The sequence below is a fragment of the Musa acuminata genome, chromosome BXJ2-6 (assembly GCF_036884655.1).
Source record: "Musa acuminata AAA Group cultivar baxijiao chromosome BXJ2-6, Cavendish_Baxijiao_AAA, whole genome shotgun sequence".
Lineage (NCBI taxonomy): Eukaryota > Viridiplantae > Streptophyta > Magnoliopsida > Zingiberales > Musaceae > Musa > Musa acuminata.
Window position 1 is genome coordinate 10932552 of NC_088343.1, and position 20852 is coordinate 10953403.

The 20852-nt window shown below is 37.3% G+C and overlaps 2 protein-coding genes across 6 annotated transcripts; both read right to left on the reverse strand.

Moving 5' to 3' along the window:
* Positions 1–1106: 1106 nt before the first annotated feature.
* On the reverse strand, positions 1107–7404 carry LOC135614773 (cell division protein FtsZ homolog 2-2, chloroplastic-like). The gene is made up of 8 exons (XM_065112493.1): positions 7248–7404; positions 6233–6944; positions 4361–4660; positions 3944–4034; positions 3257–3381; positions 2984–3076; positions 1475–1540; positions 1107–1390 (listed from the first exon to the last, which is right to left on the reverse strand). The coding sequence occupies exons 2-8, from the start codon at positions 6827–6829 to the stop codon at positions 1259–1261; spliced, it is 1404 nt and encodes a 467-aa protein (XP_064968565.1). The 5' UTR covers positions 6830–6944; positions 7248–7404; the 3' UTR covers positions 1107–1258.
* Positions 7405–8936: 1532 nt separating this feature from the next.
* On the reverse strand, positions 8937–20797 carry LOC135614775 (uncharacterized). Of its 5 annotated transcripts, none has more exons than XM_065112500.1 (15): positions 19485–20797; positions 18933–19164; positions 18264–18559; positions 16983–17162; positions 15865–16635; positions 15671–15762; positions 15512–15574; positions 15339–15427; positions 15172–15237; positions 14278–14916; positions 12641–12715; positions 12186–12256; positions 12035–12098; positions 10532–10787; positions 8937–9874 (listed from the first exon to the last, which is right to left on the reverse strand). In XM_065112500.1, exons 1-15 carry the CDS (start codon positions 19895–19897, stop codon positions 9168–9170), a joined length of 4014 nt encoding a protein of 1337 aa, XP_064968572.1. In that variant the 5' UTR covers positions 19898–20797; the 3' UTR covers positions 8937–9167. The 5 variants fall into 5 exon arrangements, with proteins under 5 accessions (XP_064968572.1, XP_064968570.1, XP_064968573.1 ...); XM_065112498.1 differs by having other exon boundaries at positions 15671–15759; positions 18927–19164; XM_065112501.1 differs by having other exon boundaries at positions 15178–15237; positions 18927–19164.
* Between the last annotated feature and the right edge of the window lie 55 nt (positions 20798–20852).

Consider the following 20852-nt stretch of genomic DNA (forward strand, 5'->3'; position numbering starts at 1 on the left):
GTGGAAAAGAAAGAAGCAATTTAACAAGCCTATCTATCCTCACAGGTCTAGATGTTCTTGATTCACACTGACTGGTTTCATTGCCTTCTCCTTTCCATTTCTCTGACATGATTTTATTGGCTTTTCATGATCTGCCACAACGGCATACATCGAATCAAGCAAAAGCAGTGAGAGAAAACGATGGCTGTGATTGCTCAGATGAACAATCGCGATCGAGCATATCGAAACCAAGCGTGTCAACGAAGATAACACCTAAACAGAGATCAATCAGAGCCTTTGGTTCAGATCCATATGGGGAAACCCTACCCGACCTCGAACGAGAAGAAATCAAAGGAGACAGATCGAACAAGATCGCAACCCTAACGCAAATCACAGATTAGACAAGAGGGTGGGGAAGGGGGAACCGGACCCGTTCTCCAACGAAGGCACCAGCGACGACGAAGGTGACGTAGACGGAGTTGCGTCGCATGAGGAGGCGGTAAAGTCCCTCCCACACGCCCCCACCGCGGCCTCTCCTCACCGCCGTCGAATCCATGGACTCAAATCGAGGGTCGAGCTTGCAATCGCGTCGAAACCCCCCTCCTCCCTTTATTTTTGGCCTTTTACACGTATTAGTACCAATATTTAATTTATTCACACATCAGCCCCCAACTCATTATTTTTTTTCGCATATCGGACCCTCTTCTCTCTGCCCAACCCAAAAGATATGTTGTTTTCTTCTAATTACAAACAAAATTATTATTGGAAGGCAAATGGTCACATCGAATAATTACTAAATTATATTATTATTATTTCTTACTGATAAGATCACAATTAATCCTACATTGATTGGAGATTTAGAGAGCCAAAACCCAATCTAAAAACATGAAGCACTATTAGCTTCTACAGACCATTTCATTGAACTATCTAAATTGTTTTTGCATGTTCTGTCATTCTACAGAACAGTCTTGAAGCAGTGATTACTCTTACCCGCCATTGCTACTACGAGTTGGAAACCGGAGGAGAAGCTGCTGCATCGTCATGACGATGAGACCAATGTGATTACTCTAACACGGTATCACTGTAGAATGTCCCCCACACGAGAAAGTAGGCATCCTTGGAACACCTTAAAGAACCACACATGTTACTTATCTCAGCTATACGAAACAAAGTACTGGAAACAAGACTGGTGTGATGCAGAACTGACTACAGATTACTACAGTAGCGAGGATTTCACATGTGGGAATTCAGATGACTGAAAGAGGGGACTATGGACATGTCAAAATCTTGGGCTCCGGGAGTGGACTTTCTTCCGCAGAAACTCAGGAATCTCCACAATGCCGCCTTCTGTACTACGAGAGTTCGAGTGTCGTTTCATCCCAAGGTTGTCTCCGTGACCCAGTTGGGCTCCCTTAATTCACATATAAGAAAAAAATTGTCAGAGGAAGGTACCCTGATCTGCAAAATCAATATGGACGCTAACAATGGATTCGACCTGTAAATTCCGTCCTTCCTGTTCATCCTGCCGTTTGAGCCCAGTAGCAATCAAAGTTATGCTCACCTGAATGCATGAAAATCGAGGAGTTACTACACCATAACATTTTTAGACAAAGATTAGCTTGTTATTTGGTCGGCCTTTCAAATGACCTATCTGTAAGGATCAGATTGCCACCAAGATAGGGTATTGGTCAGATGCTGGCTCCATACATATTGTTCAATTTCACTAATGCAGCTCCTGAAACCTAAATCCTAGCTGTAGGTATGTTTTCAAATTATAGCCAGTGGCATCAACCAGAAGACACTTGGAACTCCCAAAAACCAAGTGTCTGAGACCCTATCAAACTCTTAATCCTTCTTTAGAAAAATGCCCCTCTCTCTATATTACCCTCACCGAGAAGGCATCAGCTCAAAAGTATCGATATCGGCTGATGTGGCTTGATATTTTACTCCTTGCCTCTATTACCTTGATGAGTCAACACTCAAAAATAAATGTAGCTGAGGTTGATTATATCTTCTACAACAATATATTCACCTATACAAACATGTTAAAACATTTTTCCATTTAGGTAAATGAGCTCGAGCAACATTAGTACATGAATCCACCAATACAGAAACAAGCATTTGTTGCTGGCTAGATAGTCATGTTAGGATAAAGAAAATAATTACTCTGCAACTTCAATGTTTTCAGTATATGGAAGAGAAAGTATTAAGCTCAAAGACAATTAGACAGGCAATCCTAGAAAGCTCTTTTGTGTTAATTTTGAAGTAGGTTGACATATTTAACTAAATCATCAATCTATCAAGGAGATGTGATACAAAACAATGGGCTGAGGCATGTGAATGACTCAATCATCCTTATAGAAAAACAAACAAATGAGGTATCACTTTGGTTCATTTATGTTTAGTGACATAAATTGGACAAACTAATCCTTATTCCCAAAAAAATAGGAGAGGCTTTATGAATCCTATAATTTCGCACAAACTAGCAGGTGGGGCACTCCTGATAAAACATGAATTATATAAAGAGTCTATTTAGAAAAAGCATATTCATGTGCATGAACACCAACCTGATTACCCAAATAGAAAAATACATGAGCATTGACAGAACTATATGAAAAATAATTTGGAGAGTTCTACTCAACTAAATAAATTAAATTAAACGAATTAAGCCAAAAAAGGCAAAGAGTACCAAGAAGTAGAGTTTCCTAATAATATACTAATATGATTAATTACTTGAGAACACAGATATGCATCAACAAAATTTAATATCCTTGTTTCAACAAAACCTTAATAATTGACATGTAACTACTAGCAGAAATTGACAAAAAGAAAATGTTTTATCTGATCTAGTGAGCCGAATCAATTAATCATATAAGGACAAAAATGCCAAGACAGGTAAAACACATTCAAGAGAAGTGCAGTCAATTCTGATCAGATAAACAGACAAAACAGTTGCCTCTTGTGTTTGTTATGATAATCTGTGAATACTGCTTGTTGAACTTACTTGACCACTAAGTGATTGATCAATCACAGCTCCAAATATTATGTTTGCACTTGGATCAACAAGGTCATATATTACTTCAGCAGCTGCATTTACCTGCATATATGCAAACAAAAACAAAGCATCAAATAAGCCGAAGTTCCCCTTGGCATCAAAAGAATAAATGTATGTTAAAAATCTTGGTCCAGGAATGGTTTTGGTACTCCACCGGACCAGTATAATATTGGTACATCAAACAGTATATCAAACTGTACCCCCCAGTATCATACAACTCACCTCATACAATGTTAAATCACTTCCGCCAGTGATATTCCAGACAATCCCCGTAGCTCTTTCAATACCAATATCTAGTAATGGGGACTGAATAGCATTCAGTGCAGCATCTCTTGCCCTTGTCTTGCCTGCAATATATAGTAAAAGATACTCAACTAAGTGCCTAATAATAGTGCAGTTCATTCAACTTAAGGTTTTACTGTTTAACAATAAATTGCATTCAATTAAGCAGCATGAGTTTCTGAAACATGCTACAAGGCTATTACTGAAGTATATTGGAGCTTGCTTTACTAGTTGATTGATATCACTCCCGAGTAATACAACAATTCAGAAAGGTATTCAGATGCTAATCGAGTAGAATATCTTTTTTCTACAGAAGTGTGTTAATTACCAGAATTCAATATCATTTTCTCTTTCTTATATCTAAGCAACATAAGGAGTTACAATATAACAAAATATCATCACATAATTTATCCATTTTACATTTTAAGTGAGTTCTAGTTGTCATTAGTTTGCGGAAAAGATTTGCTGCACAAGCTACAAGTACTATAAATGCAGTAATCTTTTATTGCCATATGCAACTATATCATATCCTATTTTTTAAAGATTTGACATAATGATTGACAATCATTGGGCTTTAATGAACATTAAAAAATATATATGCTTAACAATAGTTTCATCTTGAATTACCTGTTGCAGTTCCTATACCCATTAATGATGAACCTGCATCTGCCATAATTGCCCGCACATCAGCAAAGTCAACATTTACTAGCCCGGGTACCTAAAATAAAAATGTGTAATGGTCAAATACGAAGTTGAATAAGCATACAGATGCTTGAGACCCTTATAAAGTACTGGAAGTTGATTGTTCTCTATGAATAGAACTTCAGGAAAATAAAATTATATATGAGAAACAGAATTTGGAGTTTCCTAGTTTCGTACTTCAACAAACGACCAATATCACTAATAAGTTACAACGTTATTTATCAAGTTGGACTTGGTAAACTTGCTAAGATAACATTAGTTGTTTACGCTCTAGAAAAGCCTAGATATAAGGAAAAAAGATCTGGAGAATATTCACACAAAAAATGGCCATCCGATTCATACCGTGATTATATCAGAAATACCACGGACACCTTGCCTAAGTATATCGTCAGCCAAGTTAAATGCTTCTATCATAGGAGTGTTTGGAGAAACAGCTGACAATAATTTGTCATTTGGGATGACAATCAGTGTATCAACGCTGTCTCTTAAAGCAGCAATTCCTTCTTGAGCTTGAACTGCCCTTCTTCGTCCTTCAAATGAAAATGGAGTTGTGACAATACCTACGGTCAAAACACCCATTGACTTGGCTATCCCAGCAATTATAGGAGCACCTCCAGTCCCAGTACCTCCACCCATTCCAGCCTACAGACATTTAATTGCAGAAAGTCTGATATGACCTTGCTTTAAGGAGTCAGCAGAGGAATTTAGAAATAAGTACAACTATAAAATATAGAGTTAAAAGCACATGTTTATATGGCGAAGAATACATCCAGAGAACTAGGACAAATGAGTTTTCAATGCACATAGAAGATTAGTTTATTATCATAACTATCCAAGATTCAGACCACTATGCACTCAACCATGCTCAGCATCAATTCCATATCTCCACAAAATAGAATAAGTTGCTTACTCCATAGTGTGGTGATGCATGTAATGCCACAAGATGATTTGCTTAACAGAAACTTGTAGCAACATTAGTCAAAAATATATATTTCTAGATATATCTATAATTTTCACTAAGTGAATCCTGTACAGCGCTTACAGGGTTAATTACCTAGATTAGATGAACAATTCAGCATGACGATCAACCAATTTTGCATGCATATAATTAGTTATTCATAAGGCAAGTGCAGTTAAGGAAATCTCACAGTACACATGCATGTTCTCCAACATTATTTCATGATAAGGAATCAAATTTCTGAAATACCAACAACCAACTAGATATTTGATGTGACAGTATTTAGGTAATAAAATCAACAGTAGAACTTTCAAAATCTTGTGATTACATGAATAGAGTACCACCAGCTAATTCTGCTCCTAATGTTTAATTTTTCTATTTAATTAAGTTGGCATTCCTAAATCATTTTTAATGAATCCCAAGTCAGACAAACTGATAATAGATGTACCACATATCATGATTCTGCTGGTAACTTTCAGCATTTAGTGGGTGTAAATTAGTAATATGGAATGAAGCAGATGGTCTCCCTTATGGATGTCCATGTATGTCACTTGTGTCTGTACAGAGAATGTGTGAACATAACAAAGTAGCAGTGACTGTGTCTATGTGTGAAGATAAAACTGTAGAAATGTTTCAATTTGTTTGTGCAGCTTTTTTATATCATTCATATGGCGACTCAGTCTCATCTTGCAGCAATGTCATATCATAATCTTATCCAGATCATAAAATTCATAGGGGAAGCAAATACAAAGCCACTCATCAAAAAGGTGATGAAATGACCCCAGTGATCTATACTTGATCTGCATGAGTTTTCATAGGGACCTCACTGTCATAGTGTAAGAATGCATAAGGATGGTTATTGCCCTATGGTTACATGTGTATTGTATAATACTTGAAGCTCTTCTATCAAGGATGTTTGATGACCAAATTTAGACTACAAAACCTAAGGTCCAGAGTTTCTTGAGTTGTGGAATTGTCATAAAGCTGAACAACAGATTTTTTTTTTTAATAAAAAATGTAAAGGACCAATAACACAGCAGAGTTTGGCATATATCAAGGCACAAAAAACTCTTAATACATATCGAAAGTTTCAGATCAATTTTGCAGACTTTTTCTTGTAACTTTGACATAAGGTAGTATTATAGTGTGCAACTCACTATATCATTTACCAATGATGATACTAAATGATCAAAGAAGAAGAAGAAAAGATCACACCATTAAGTGGCTAATATGCTGAAAGAATATTATGTCTTTACCGTCACAAAGACCATGTCAGCACCATAGACAGCCTCTTGTATCAATTCTTTGCTTTCTTTGGCAGCATTCATGCCAACATCTGGATTACCACCAGCACCAAGGCCTTTGGTTAGTTCTTCACCAATCTGCAGGCGATGTTCAGGGTAGATGGATGACATTCTCATTGCTTGGACATCTGTGTTAACTATCCAAAACTCCACACCTTTCATGGAACTTTCAATCATTCTATTGACAGCGTTGGAGCCCCCACCACCGACACCAATGACCTTGATCTTGGCCTCATTATACTCGTTCGGAGAAGGCCACTCCCTTGAGCTCACCGTAGTAAGATCCGAGTACTCTCCTCGCAACAGGAAACCATCAGGCTGACGATTCAAGAAAGGGTCTTTACTGTCATATGGACTGGTTCTGTGAGAATTGGCCAAACACCTAGCACGGGGAAAACGAGAAACACGACCTTCCCTTCCGTCGAGCATTTCAACCGAGACCTTTCTACCAATCCATCGATCCGTTACTTCTCTGCCACCAAGCTTGGGGGAATTCTGAAGGAAACATTCGTGAGCCAACGGTGTAAAACATGGCAAATGTGTCGTCATCTCGGCAAATTCACCGGAATCTCGGCAGCTTATACGATATATTCTAGAATTGAGACCACCACGAATGCGGCTTCTGCACTCCTCGCATCTGCAGTGGTGGGTGTTCTGCCGAGACCTACTCACGGAAACAAGAAGGGAAGAAAAACCCAAATGGCATTCAGTTGACCGACAAGAAGCTTCACCACATCTTGAAGACTAATTTGTTCAAGAAAATGTAGATAAGCTTGACAGGGACGGTCAGCAAGGTTCACAAACCCCAGAGTTAGAGCATGGAATTCAACTGAGCGGGGAAAGACCGAGGAAATCGCAAGAGGGAAACTACCAAGAAAAAGACGGGAAACCCAAATCCGAGGGTGCAAATGAAGCAAGAGGAACGCAAAAGAAAATTCAGCACGTTTAGCAAGAAAGAGGAAGAGACCTGATGATATCCGAGCGCTTGTCGGCGAGAGAGAGAGAGAGAGAGAGAGGAGGGTTTTGGAAACCTGGTTCTTGATCTCTCCTGTGGTGGAGAAGAGGGGGACAGTGACGGAAGCGTTGAAACCCCCGCCGTCCCTAAAACAAACCCTTTTTTTCTTTTTTATTTTCCTTCAATAACCCTTTTTTTTTATTTTTTGCTATATTACCTACCATCACCTCCCTAAAAGTTGCCGATTGGGACACGACAAGAGTAACGGGTACGAAGCCTGCGTACTGCGTCGTTCGTGCCACGTGTATATATATATATATATATATATATATATATAACCTTTTGTTTTTCTTTTATATATATATATATATATATATATATATGTATATATATATATATATATATATACATATATGTATATATATATATATATACATATATGTATATATATATATATATATACATATATGTATATATATACATATATGTATATATATACATATATGTATATATATACATATATGTATATATATATACATATATGTATATATATGAACTTTTTTAATCCCCTCGAGTCCTACGAAGGTAACAGTAATTAAATAAAAATAAATATAAAATAGTTTTTCAAGGATTTCTAAAATATATGAACTTTTTTGAGTTAATGTTTACATCAGATCTTAATGTTATACCCAATTCATTCAGATATATGAAAAATATAAACAAATAAAAGAGTACCCAATTCATTTAGATCCTCAACTTCATAGGATTACACTACAAAAGAGAAAAGAAACAAAAGATAAATGCAATAGGAAAGAAATGAACAATGGTGGCTCAGTTCAGCTTCCAATCTGAAGTAGTACACTCTTGTTAACAAGAACATCACACAAAACTAAATAACCTATGCATAAAAGTCCTACAGAAAACGAAATCCAAAATGCTCCTCTGCTGCTCCAAAGAATGCAAACTCCTGCTACAGTCGAGTGTATCTCAGATGAAACTAGGAGCATCAGCCCAACATTTTTTATTTCCTCTAAACAAAACTTCACATCAGAAACAATGTACCATCCAGAATAAGTGAACCTGTGACCAAAACATTTGCATGACAATAGTATGTAATAAAAACAGAATGATGAGCGCCCAACAAACTGCAGGCATCGTTTAAGTTTCAAGAACCAATCAAAAGTGTAACATGATCAATCTAATAATAAAGAAAGCGTACCGATGTAGGGTGGGAAGAGATAATATATGCAACTTTACCTACACAATAAAAGAGATACTTGACTCACAAGGAAAAGGTGTCATCTGGAAACTTTACCTACATCTTATCGACTTAGCAAGGAAAAGGTGTCATCTGGAAACTGTGAAACAAGTAACTGCACCAACATGACCACAATAGATCTTGAATGTTGAACAAGTGTAATCTGGAACAAAGTTCGCCATGACTTCACAGATTGTCAAAATACCAAATTTAAAGAAAAAAACAAACCAAACTTCACCTTCTCTTGCAAAAAGATAACAGACATAAAAAAAAAAGAACTATCATATAATAGTGGCTTGCAAAGTCTTTTTACTCCGGAAAAAATTGGTGAATAATCAGGGAAAAGAATGAACTTTAGTTTGGAGAAATTTACTATTTCATGAAGACACAAGACTATGAAGTCCAAAAATGAGAAAATAAAAGACAAGAATAACATCTTAAAATAATATAATCTAGGTGAATGCTCAATTGATTTTATAATTTGGTACTCTGAACAGTTCTCAGGTGACAGAAAACAATTGGGATCTGCCACAAACTCAACAAGTATACAAAAGAATAGACTGGCCTAGTTACAGATTCAACTGTCATGAGGTAGACAATTTGACTCAGTTATGAGGATAAGAGCACTCTTTCTCTGACCTAGATTTTGAATATCCAGGGAACATGGGCTCTCTTTAAAAGTTCAATTTTAAATCTGAAAGGTCATCCATTGGAATTTCTAGGCCCACCAGATCATGATCTTGTAGTGCATCTTCATCAACATTTAACCAAGAACCAATATCCTGACCTTGTCCACCCAGCCCTTCGGTGACATCTAATTCATCGATAGAGTCTATCCCATGTAGTGGTAGGTTTGTGAAAATAGCATCATCGATCTCTTTAGACGAATCATGGGCAATCGTACTCGAACTTTGCAATTCAATTTCTTGATCAATTTTGGTGATAATATTGTTCACTGTGTCAAAGGGTTCATGCAATGCTGGTGACATAAAATTAGCTGCCTCTGTAACTCTGCCAAGACCATTTCCGGAAGTTGACAACTGAGCTATCTTTTGTTTGGGCTTTGTCTTTGTTTTCCGTTCACCCCTGCCGCTGCTTAATGATGGACGGCCAGCTTTAGCAGTAGAGCTTCTTCCTAATGTATCTTTGTTCTGATCCCTATCTCTTTCAGTCTTTTTCCATTTTGCACTACTTGGAAGAGTGTGTGTAGGAGTTGACGAGGCTCTAGAAGCAGCACCTGTAACATCATCCAGAAGCACCTCCTTCTTCCTTTTATTAACTGATGGGTCGCCCATCTGAGGAAAACCTTGATATGGATCTAATGGACCTCGATCAATCTTATTCCCAAGCCCATGTCTCGCTGACATGATAGATGTTACACCTGAAAGCCAAGTAGCAGAAGGTGTATCTATTACCACAGTAAAAAAGAAATAGTAAAGGAAATCCTCAGAATAGATGGATTTATGATGAGAACTCTTTGATAATAGCTAGGGTGTCAAGAGACAGACCCTGGCTAGGCCTGGATTAGACCACTGCCAGCCTACAACTTTTCCTTAAGACCCATGCCCAACTCAGAGCACCAAAAATACAAATAAATGTGACTAGTTGTTGAATCTTTTATAAGCAAAATAAGTTTGCACTCCATTATGTACTTGTTGCATTTATGAACTTATAATAGTAATATAAATACCACATAACATAGGGGTCATATGTAGACACCTGCATATTATGAGATTCACCAACAAAAGCATTATATGTACCACTGCTACCAGTCAGACACATAAAAGGTCTAAATTTCAGCCTGGTACTATATGGTGTGCTTAAAGGAAGGGAGAGGTGTTGGGCTAGCAAGTAAGCCCAGCCCACTGACTCTACTAATAAGAAAATGATGAAAGAGAAGTGCCTGATCATGTTATATTGAAATTAAACACCAAATAAAGGTATAAACAAACAAATGTGACCAGCATATGAAATCTATAGTAGGTGAAAATAATCATGCTGCTACAGTAGGTGAAAACAATGAAATCTATTTATATACCTGATGCCCGAACACCAAGTTGACCACTTCGTGATTCCACATGATAAATAGCGCTGGATCCATCTGAATGTTTAGTGTCAATGTTCTGTAGCGGCACTGACAAGATCACATCACGCAAAGCTGGTTCACTGAAGCAGCTTCGACCTGTTTCTTCAAATCTCCGACATCTGGATAGTGTTCGCTTACCAAAGGCCAACGCGAGTTGTTTTGAAACCTTAGTGGCACCACTCTTATGACTTGAACTACCCCGTCCACCCTATAGAAAAAGACAAGTTCTTATAGACATTTTAAGTAACTGCAGTAAAATAAAGGAATGCCCAAATAAGGATAATATTTCATAATTTGCTCGGCTAGTAAAACAGAAATAGAATCATGCATATCTTTAGAAATAGGAAATTAATACCACATTTGTACATTGACTTAATTGTATAAAGATGCTCCACACCTAGATTGACGGTTAAGAACCTAAACAATTTAATTCTTCTGCCTCATCTCACTCAAGTGTAACTAATCCTTGAGAACTGTCATTGAATCCAATATTTTTTTCTTATTAATACAATTATTGGACAAAGACGAATCAAGTGACAAGGTTCAAATTATTGTGTAATAAGGTTCAAATTATTGTAATAATGATGTGGATGACTACTAAAATTTAATTGTAATTTGAAAGTGATACTCTACCCCCAAGCCACAGATCATTTTCAAGCTAAAAGTTTATTATTTTCCAGGACATAGAACAAGTAAAATGGTACACAAAGGCACAGACCAACTCTAATGCTAGATCACAAGCATAGGCAGAGAACAAAAATCTAACTATAAACAAAATATGATCATGGATATAAGAGGTGATTATCCAAGAAGCATACAAAAAGGGGTTTGAATTTAAGCTCCAAAGGTTGCTTCTTTTGCAAATTGGGTGGTCAGAGTTCAGGTTACAGAAACAATCAACGTTCAAGTCACGGAAACAATCAGGTTCGAGTCCTAGAAATAACCTCTCTATTTATAGGACTAAGGTTGCATACATTGATCCTTGTCAAAAGCTTACATTGGTGAGAGCCTCAAGTACTTGATAAACCATTTAAAGATAAGAGAACTTAACAATATGACTTTACATGGACAACTTAAGATTCATGAACACAAAAGTTAGCACAAAAAGAAAAGAAAAATAAGCAGAAGAGCTTAATATAATCATGCTAAGTACAGAAACTTAAAAGAAACAATAAATTACTCCCCAAGATTAAACAAGCAATAGAAGGTATCCATGATCACATCGTATTTAATAAAAGATTGAGAGAAATTTCCTTGAAATAGCAAAGGAAAATGCAAATGGAAACATGGTGATGAATCAATTGCTAAGCCTTAACCAGGCTCTATTGACTTAGGTTCATATCAGGATCGGATGGCAAAGATGGAAAGAGGAACTTGCATCAAGATATGCAAGCAGAGAAAATCCTCAGCAAAAACACGCTATCAGACTGCTAGTGAAACAGGTTCTAAAATTACCATCAACTTTTTGTATGCCATCTCAATAAGTTTGTTTACCGCAAACTGCTCAAGTTTCCTGTCACTTGAATAATTGAAAAAAGCTTTAGCCATAATAGACAATGAAATACTTGTAACCAATGAAATCAATACAGAATATCAAAACCCATACCTCTCTTCAGTTTCTTTTGCATCCTGAATTGCTTTCTCTAATTTAACTAACTGATTTTTCTTTTGCCTCACCTATTAAAACAGCTTAATGTTAGCACAACTGCCAATAAAACAGAACATAAGATCACAAAGAGGTCTGGACGTTCCCCCAGAACACTTAGAAAAACCGGAAGCTCATCCATCGTTAGATTCTAATGATGCTATTGACCTTCAATGGCAATCTCTTACCACAAGAGTTTTTCCTACAATAGATGGCGTTGCATATTGATTCATGCAATGACTATGTCAAAATAGAACTTTCCTCGGAGAACTGCTAATCTATTCATGCCGCAGAAGTGGCAAATTATACGAGCTTATATAATATTGCAGCACTAAAAGCTTAACGAGAGCTGTGTTATGTATCTACATTAACACTTATGAGACGTGTATCAACAGGAAACATTACAAACATATAACCTGCTGGTACAGCCTCATCTTGAGTTCTGAAATGACTTTGTCAATTTCTCCATCTTCACCCTCGGCAAGATCAGGCTGTACAAAAATTTACAGATTAAGGTAAGATGCAATTTAACTGTTACAGTTTCAAAGAACAATCATACAAAAAATGTAAACGCGCAAAGGCTGAGCAAGGATATATATCAATTGTATTCCTTCACCTTTTTCCTGAAAAGGATATAAGGGAAAATTCTAAACTGTAAAAAAATAGAAACTTAGGCCATTGTTATTGACAATAATTATGTTAATTAATATACAGCTTAGAAAAGAGAGCAGAAAATTTGTAAATGAAGCAAGACCCATCTTCAGAATCTCTGTGAAATTTGGTCAGTTACACACTTGGTATGCTATTTGAAAACTCCTGTGAAACTTGTCGGTCATTGCCTTCTTATCAAAGAATATATTGCCTAGCTTGCTACCTATGGAACCAACTCTGCAGCCTACTCGAGTTGGATAGGGACCTCCACAGCTGGGTGGGCCAAGGTCAATTTCAATGGTTTCATCACCCTGATGGTGATATGGGGGTCTCAATATACTATCATCACTAACGTTTTATGTTGTTTTTGCAGGAAGAAAGTGTCTTTGGCTAATTCTTCTTTATATGCTGAGGCTGAGGCGACGCTTGAAGATGCCAAAGAAGTCCCGAGATCAGGGCTTAAAACAGTGATCCAGGAAATGAATTCTCTCCTTCAGCTAAAGTTTTGGAGGAAAAAATAAGCTATTAAGTATGTGTATAGGCAGGCCAATGGCCCAGCTGATCTTTTGGCTACCTTAGCTCGAGTGCAGCAAGAGATCATGTTTTTGAGGGACCTTCTGGGTTGGCTAATAAATTGCTCAATGTGTCATGCTAATGTTGTGGGACAGTTCAGTGGAAAGCTAATGTAAGTTGTCTTGGTAACTCTTTTTTCACAAATACATATATATATGAGCGGAGAATACTTGCTCCCATTAGACGATGGTGGCTCTTAATGATTATTCTTTGCATAAGACGGAGGCTATCAATACCTGGAGTACCTCCAAAATATTTAAGCACTTGAATTAGATATATTCTTAAATTTAAATATAACTTCAGTCAGGGATTTGAGTATAGTAAAACCATACACTAACCCTCTGAATAAGGTATCACATAAGTCCAAATCAAAGGCATTACATTACAACTTTTTGTTGGACACTACCATAACTAGGTTTAGTGTCACTAGCAAGAGCTTTTTTTTTCTGAAGTTGCAACTTGCAAGGTACCTCATGCAGTAATGTGTTTCCAACATTGACAAGTAGTTTGTTGAAAAGACACACTAACACAAGGTACACAACTGATTTGAACAAAAACAAGGGAGTTTATCCAACTAGGACATGACAATTTCAATACATACTAATATATTACTAGCAAACAGAAACTTAAATGTCAATATTGAGCTACGGTGCAGCTCCATCAAAATCCTTTCATCAAGAGGCATGTCTTGATAGAACTAGGACATGACAATTTCAATACATATGTCAAGGGAGTTTATCCAACTAGGACATGACAATTTCAATACATACTACTATATGTCTTCGAGATAAACTAACTTAAACAAATGTACAAACTGAAATATGCATACCACTGTTTCTGGAAATAGGCCTATACTGTGCAGCTCCATCAAAATCCTTTCATCAAGAGGCATGTCCTCGAACTGACATTCATAGGGTGAAGTGCTGTACATTATATGCATCGGATTACGACTATTTTGCTGGTAACGAGAAAAAGAACCATTATCTGTATTTAGAATAGCACTATTTTCTGCCAATGGTTCGTCACCGGACATGAAATTCTGAATGTTCAAATGCCTAAAGTTGTTGGAGGGCATAAATCCATCTCCCAAACTATTTTTATGATTCTTGTACTCAGACTCCAAGTCATAATCCATGTTCAAATCCTCAGCCTGATCAATGACATGATCTTTAGTATCATAATGAACATAATCACTTGAGAACTGTAAGAATGTCTCTCCTTGAGTGTCATTGTCAAGATTTTCAGTTTCATCCTCTACAATAAAGGCAGAGAGAAGCCTTTGTGACAGTGGTACCATTTTGTCATACCATCTCTTGGTGTCTAATCTTCCAACAGATGTTTTGACATGTTGTGTCCCATCAATTGAACAGGGGGTCCCAAAAGATTTGTTGGTTGGTCCAACTGCATTGGTTTGCTCTCTAGCAAAAGAAGAGTAAGGCGAAGGCACCACATCAGCAACAACCTCACTCTGAAAAGAAAGATAATGATTTTAATCAGGTGCCTACATAGACCATTGAAAACAAAATGTTATCCATTTAGAACTGTAATATATAATTTGTAGAAATGAATGACATATAAAAGAAAGACACCATATTCATATTTGGGAATCCCTATAAGTTCTAAGGTCCCAGAAAAAAAGGCACAAACAAGTAGAAGTCCATATTTTCTTCCAGAAATGAAATGTGATGAACTTAATATGCAGAAGTTTGGAAGTGGCTAGTACCATTACATCATGACTAGCTTCAAACCAATTAGGCAAACTTGCATCTAGCTCCTCAGCAAAATGAATCTGATACAAAGTTAGATCCAATGAAGAGTAAAATTTATCAGCATATGATCAACAGAAAATATCGTTATCAAATGCGAATGTAGATTGATATAAACATAAACCTGATGTTTTACATAAGATATTTCCTCCAATGTCACAAAGGCGAAAATAGGTTCCATTTTCTTCCAAAAAGTGCTGGAACAAGCGTGACCTGCAAAGGATGACAAATATTACAAGTGACCCAAAGAGTAAAAGGCTCATCTGTGGAAGCAAATATGTTTCAGATGGAACCCACAGCTAGCATTACGAGCAGCATTTGCAGCGGCTAGTAATTCTTCCCGATCATCATCTGATTCACCTAGAAAAAAACATTCCTATAAGATGCCCACTATAGATGTAGAAAAAGAAAGAAAAGGTAAACTATGAGCCATTAAATGACTGTAATATATAGAACCTGTCAATTCCAAGGAACCACTGCTCATAACTTGTGGACGAGCACAAGCCTTCCGGTCAGACATCTTCTTCGAAGGAGGACGACCTATCCTGCTGTACCAAATAATAGTTCACTTCAGTAATCATAATGCATTTCAGGAATAGAAAGCAAGAGAAATATTTTTAATTCCATTACAAATCGAGAAAGTCTGGAACCTTTCACTCCTTTCGGAACCAAGCTTTCCATTTTTGAGTGGCTTAGTAGGATCTATATTTTCCATTTTTTCCTTCGGTACAGGTAACCGAGTTTTTGCCTGTACTGAGCCTCTTCCACTCCTGCCTTGCCTCCGAACTCCATCTCCAATTTCCTCTTTTGGAGGAGTCTTGTTCTTCTTCGTTGACAATAAAAAAGTTGTTGCCTTCAGTGTTGTTTGGGCAGCATTCTCTACCTCAAAATTATCAACTCCTTTGTCTTTAAACTTGTTTTCAACAGCTGCTGACTCCTCACTTTCTGATAATACAGCAGGAGAGAGGACAATGTCGAGTTTCAGTTTTGTTTGATGAGTGCTACTGGGCATTCCCCTGGAAACTAAAAGCCCACTGGTATCCATAGTTGCCAATCTGGTTCCAACATCAGGAGTAATAAATCCTTCCTGCAAAAACTGAGATTCATCCAAATTCGAGACAGGAGAAACTACATTCACCCTTCTGGTCCTAGAGATCTTTTGTGGCCTCTGTCCCACCCACTGAGTTACAGAGGGTGACGATGATTCATTAGATATTGGACGTTTACGATTGGATGAAGTTAAAGGCTGAACTTTGTTTATGCAAGGGGCCTGATCCCATCCATCGGTGTTGCCGGATGAGCGAAGAAAATTTGAAGATGCATTCATGGCAGCACCTGAGCCAATTCTAGATGCCCTAGATGCTTTTCCCTTTATAAGAGGACTTTGATTTCCAGCTTGAACATCTTCACGTGTACTTAACCTGGTATCAAGGTAGATCAAAGTCATATTTGCTGAATACGGAAAAAAAAAAACAATAGAGAAACAAAGAACCACAGACTTCTTCAAGACACCAAAAGCTTAAAAAGTGGTCAGCAAACATTATTATGTACGTAGAGCTTACATGTAGCAGCATGGTACACAACAATAACAATAAACAGATAATAACCCTCTCATGAACTTATATTGATACAACTTCAAATGAAGTAACGATCAATCATCATGTTTTCCAATAAAATTAACAAAAAATTGAAGAAAACAAAAGCAGAAGTGTAATAATATAAACTGCAAGTAGAGTTCTATCTCATACGAAAGCAATATAAGGCATACTTATTGCTTCCTTTAGGTACAATTCGTTCATTATCCAGTCCACCAGAGTGTTCTCGTCTTTCATTAGTATTAGACCCACTATCCAAGTCATTCTTGGGTGTGCTACGAGAGTTAGCACCACTAAGTTGGGGACTGCTATCCATCTTGTTGCTTACTGTGGTTCCACTAGATAATCCAGGTCTGTAAAATGAAATTCACAAAAATGTTAGAAAAACTTCTCTAAATTTATAAAGAAAGGAAAAAAAATGAGTAGCTATAAAAAAAGACAACCACACCAGCAGGAAAATATTGATTTAACATTTATCTAAGGAACTGATGTCAAAGTACTATCTTTAATTTTTTTTATCAATTTTACAAATTCGTGAAACAAAGAAAAAAACTCACAAGCAGCAAGAAATCCCAATTTCTGAATTTTTTATCTTTAATCAATCAAATGTTTCCTCAACTCCTAAGAAGCCTAAATATCACAATAACAACTATCAATATTTAAAGATTTAAATATCAAGTATAGAAAAAAAATATATTTATTTTTTTTAAAAAAAATGCAACCTCAACTGTAATTGTGTTTGGCAAAAAGTTTTTCTTAGTTCTTTGTTATTCGAAATTCTCCTAGTAAAGTTACTTAATTTGATACCTTGTTATTTTTACTGCCAAACATGCTCCTTTCATTGTGCATGCTCTTTATAACCCAGAATAGTCAGACACTGAAAAAATATTCTCTTACATCTCATGTTACAAATGGAAATTCCTTAAAATTAACTTAAAATCACAAATCTGGTAAACTACCCAAATTCAGAACTAGTATCATGGACCTTAGGCCAACAATGGCCTATAATTAAATCCTACACTGACACTACATATGCCATAAGAAGATAGTAGGTTTCCTCGAGAAAACAATGAATCAGTTAGAAACTCTATCTGATTTTCTTTTGAATAAAAATGGCATATAAATTTAGTATAATTAGTAGGCAATTACATCAAAATTGAATAATGATTGAGGCAGGAAAAAAAATAAAGTGCCCCAGATTGGAAAAAAATAATCACTACTCCATTGTAGTCTTGAATTCTAAGGAACTCAGATTGGAAACTAGCAGTAGTTATATTTTGTATCATAAAGAGATTAAGATTACATGTGCAATATTTTTAGGAGCAGTTAAAAGTTCCAAAGCAACCAGGACGAAGGGTACTAGACCTTCTTATCTCAAGTTATTCAAGCGAGGATGCTAAGCTTGTTAAAGAAATAACAAGACATAATTATAGTGCAACCTCTACGATAATCACCTGAATCCAATGCCATCAGAAGAACGTAGACGGGATTCATTATTGGACCGCTGTTGAATTGACTGTTTAATCTCTCTATCACCTTCAGTTCCTCTGTTAAGGCCAACAGAACGTTTTCTTTTCAGTTTTTTCTCCCACCCATCAGCCCCTGGAGGGAGTCCACACATCTTGTCTTCTGAAGGTATCGATCCCCCATTACAACTCCTAAGCATACCTTTATCTTTGTCAAAAAGCACATTTCTATCCTTGTCCATAACTGCACCCTGTCGCAGCGGAAAAGTACCACGACCTTCTGACTGATGTAGGAAAAAAAAACATATCATTTCAAATTATCTAAGAACAACTCACCTTATAAGTTTCAACAAACAGAAGAAACACAAAACAAGTAATCAACATATTTCTTCCTAGCAGTACATCAAACAAGCATATTATCAGAGTGATAACAGATACTTATCAGATGCCAATAAATAAAATAAAATTTTAGTTTTCATAACACGCACACGTTTCCGGAGAAAGAATAATTAATGGCTATTAAAGATACTTAGCTACTCGTTACTAACATGTTAAAAACATTCAAAACCATCTACAAAGGCACAGAAGCATCAACAAGAAGTGACAAAGTTCCTCAGTTCTCAATATAACACCTTGAGAAGAAATACAAACCCGTACTTCCGCCATAGAGGAGCGAATACGCTTATTAGGAACGACATTCTTTGATCTGTCCTCCAGTCTCGGACTTGTGAGCTCTGCAGGGTTTTGATGAGTCTGACTTACCATCTTCAACGGATTTGAGGTACCTGACTTCTCGTTTGATTGATCAATTCTTTGTCGTTTCCTCGAGATCAAGTTGCGATATTTATCCAATTTCAGAATTGATTCGTGCAACAACTTTGTTCTATCCCTGGTAAAAGAGAAGTCCTTCAGCAGAGAACCACAATTATCCTACTGCCTTTCTTAGCTGAATGTAATTATGCTTCCTTGCATGAACAACTTTTCACACTTATCCAGCATGACCAAGGAATGACATGCTTAGGGTCGAACAGTTAAGGATGTTGAGTGATTTTATGCCGATTCTAAGTTAGTAAATGCCTAAAACAGTCCAAAGAGATTGTATTATTAGAACTTAGTTATATGTTTATAGTCAAAATGTTCTTTAAAGAGTACATGCAGTAAAATGGCCACAGCTGACAGGTTACAGATGAAGATGTACAAATAGAGTACCTTGCTCTGGATGATGACTCGGATATGCTGGCTTTGAAACATTTAAGGTCCTCTGATGCGATGGGAGGGAGTGCCTTAGACTGCACAGATCCAAATGGGTGCTCTTCGACTGTAACACCAAGAACCCTTCTTAACTCTCCAGTGCGAGAATACTTTTGCTCACCCATTGAAAATGGCTCAAGTGACAGATACTGTGACAAAGAAGGCAATTCTGATGATAAGGTTGTGTTTCTTGATGTACCAGGACCAGTAACCATAATTCGGTTCTCCGAACTCTCACGGAAGCTTCCGGACCTCTCCAAACCAGAGCCTGAGAAGGCCCCACGCTGCCCATTGTGATAAGCAGCAGAAAATTTTGGTCCATCCAGACTACTGGCAGCCGACTCTGCTCTCATACTTCCTGCCATTTTCATCCTTAACCAATCGTGAAAGCTCACACCCGCATCTCGTCCCTATTAATGCACATCCTGTTCTTCTTGCCCATCCCTAAAATCCCTATAATCATACAATGCATACAAATTCTATAACCTCAGGTGCCTACTATTATGACTTATTTACAACCCCCAATCTGAAGTCGGTAAATGTTTGGCATTTCACAGGTTTAGAGGTTTATTTATTTTTCTCCTTTTCAAAAGGAGAACCCTGATCGATGCTTCTCGTGCAAGAAAATAAGTGGCAAGCGACACAGAATTGCACTAGCATGGATTAAGTTAGGGGATGCCAACAAATGGAGGTAACACGGAAGGATGAGTAGATTTACCTGACTCTTTATGACAGGAAAACTCCACCATAAGGAAAACTGAACTGAAACCCCACACCCGCAACTCGATACAGAGAAAAAGGGAGACCAAATAACTTGACCAGAGCTACAAACTAACCGAGGATGACTACAGAAGTCTCAGAGACCAAAACGAACCCTAACGAGAGACAGTAATCAACCCAGCAACTTGGGCAAGGATTTCGAAGCAAAGAGACGAAGTCGACAAGCTGATTGATCGATTCGGAAGCTCAGGCCCCAGCGCACAAACACGAGATAAGCAGGAAAAACTCGAATCGAAGCGAATCGGAAGCTTAAGAATCCAAACCGGGCCAAGAAAGGCGTCAAAGGGGCAAAGAAGAACCCTAATTCGCGGCCGAGCCCGCGATCCAATCCTTGGGGATCCCCGGTTATTCCGGCAATTGCAGCCCCTATCCGGCGGCGGGGTAGGGTCGGCTGCCGGCGTCTGCGATCCGATGCGGTCGGAGCGGAATTGGGCGAGACGTCGATGTCTACGATCGAGGGCACGGGACGGAAACTTCCAATAGAAAAGGGGGTCGACTCCTTTGTCTAATAAAAATATATAATAATATTAATTATTATTATTATTA

Bases quoted from the DNA above. Each gene is read 5' to 3' on its own strand.
- LOC135614773 (XM_065112493.1), bottom strand. From the start codon at position 6,829: ATGACGACACATTTGCCATGTTTTACACCGTTGGCTCACGAATGTTTC. The intron at 4,035-4,360 runs GTATGAATCGGA...TTTTTATTTTAG, and splicing joins GTATTTCTGATATAATCACG to GTACCCGGGCTAGTAAATGT. The intron at 3,382-3,943 runs GTAATTCAAGAT...TATATATTGCAG, and splicing joins GGGTATAGGAACTGCAACAG to GCAAGACAAGGGCAAGAGAT.
- LOC135614775 (XM_065112497.1), bottom strand. From the start codon at position 19,897: ATGAAAATGGCAGGAAGTATGAGAGCAGAGTCGGCTGCCAGTAGTCTG. The intron at 17,163-18,263 runs GTGATTATCGTA...TTCATTTTACAG, and splicing joins TCTGATGGCATTGGATTCAG to ACCTGGATTATCTAGTGGAA. The intron at 10,788-12,034 runs GTAATTTTAGAA...CTTTTTCTATAG, and splicing joins TGGCATACAAAAAGTTGATG to GGTGGACGGGGTAGTTCAAG.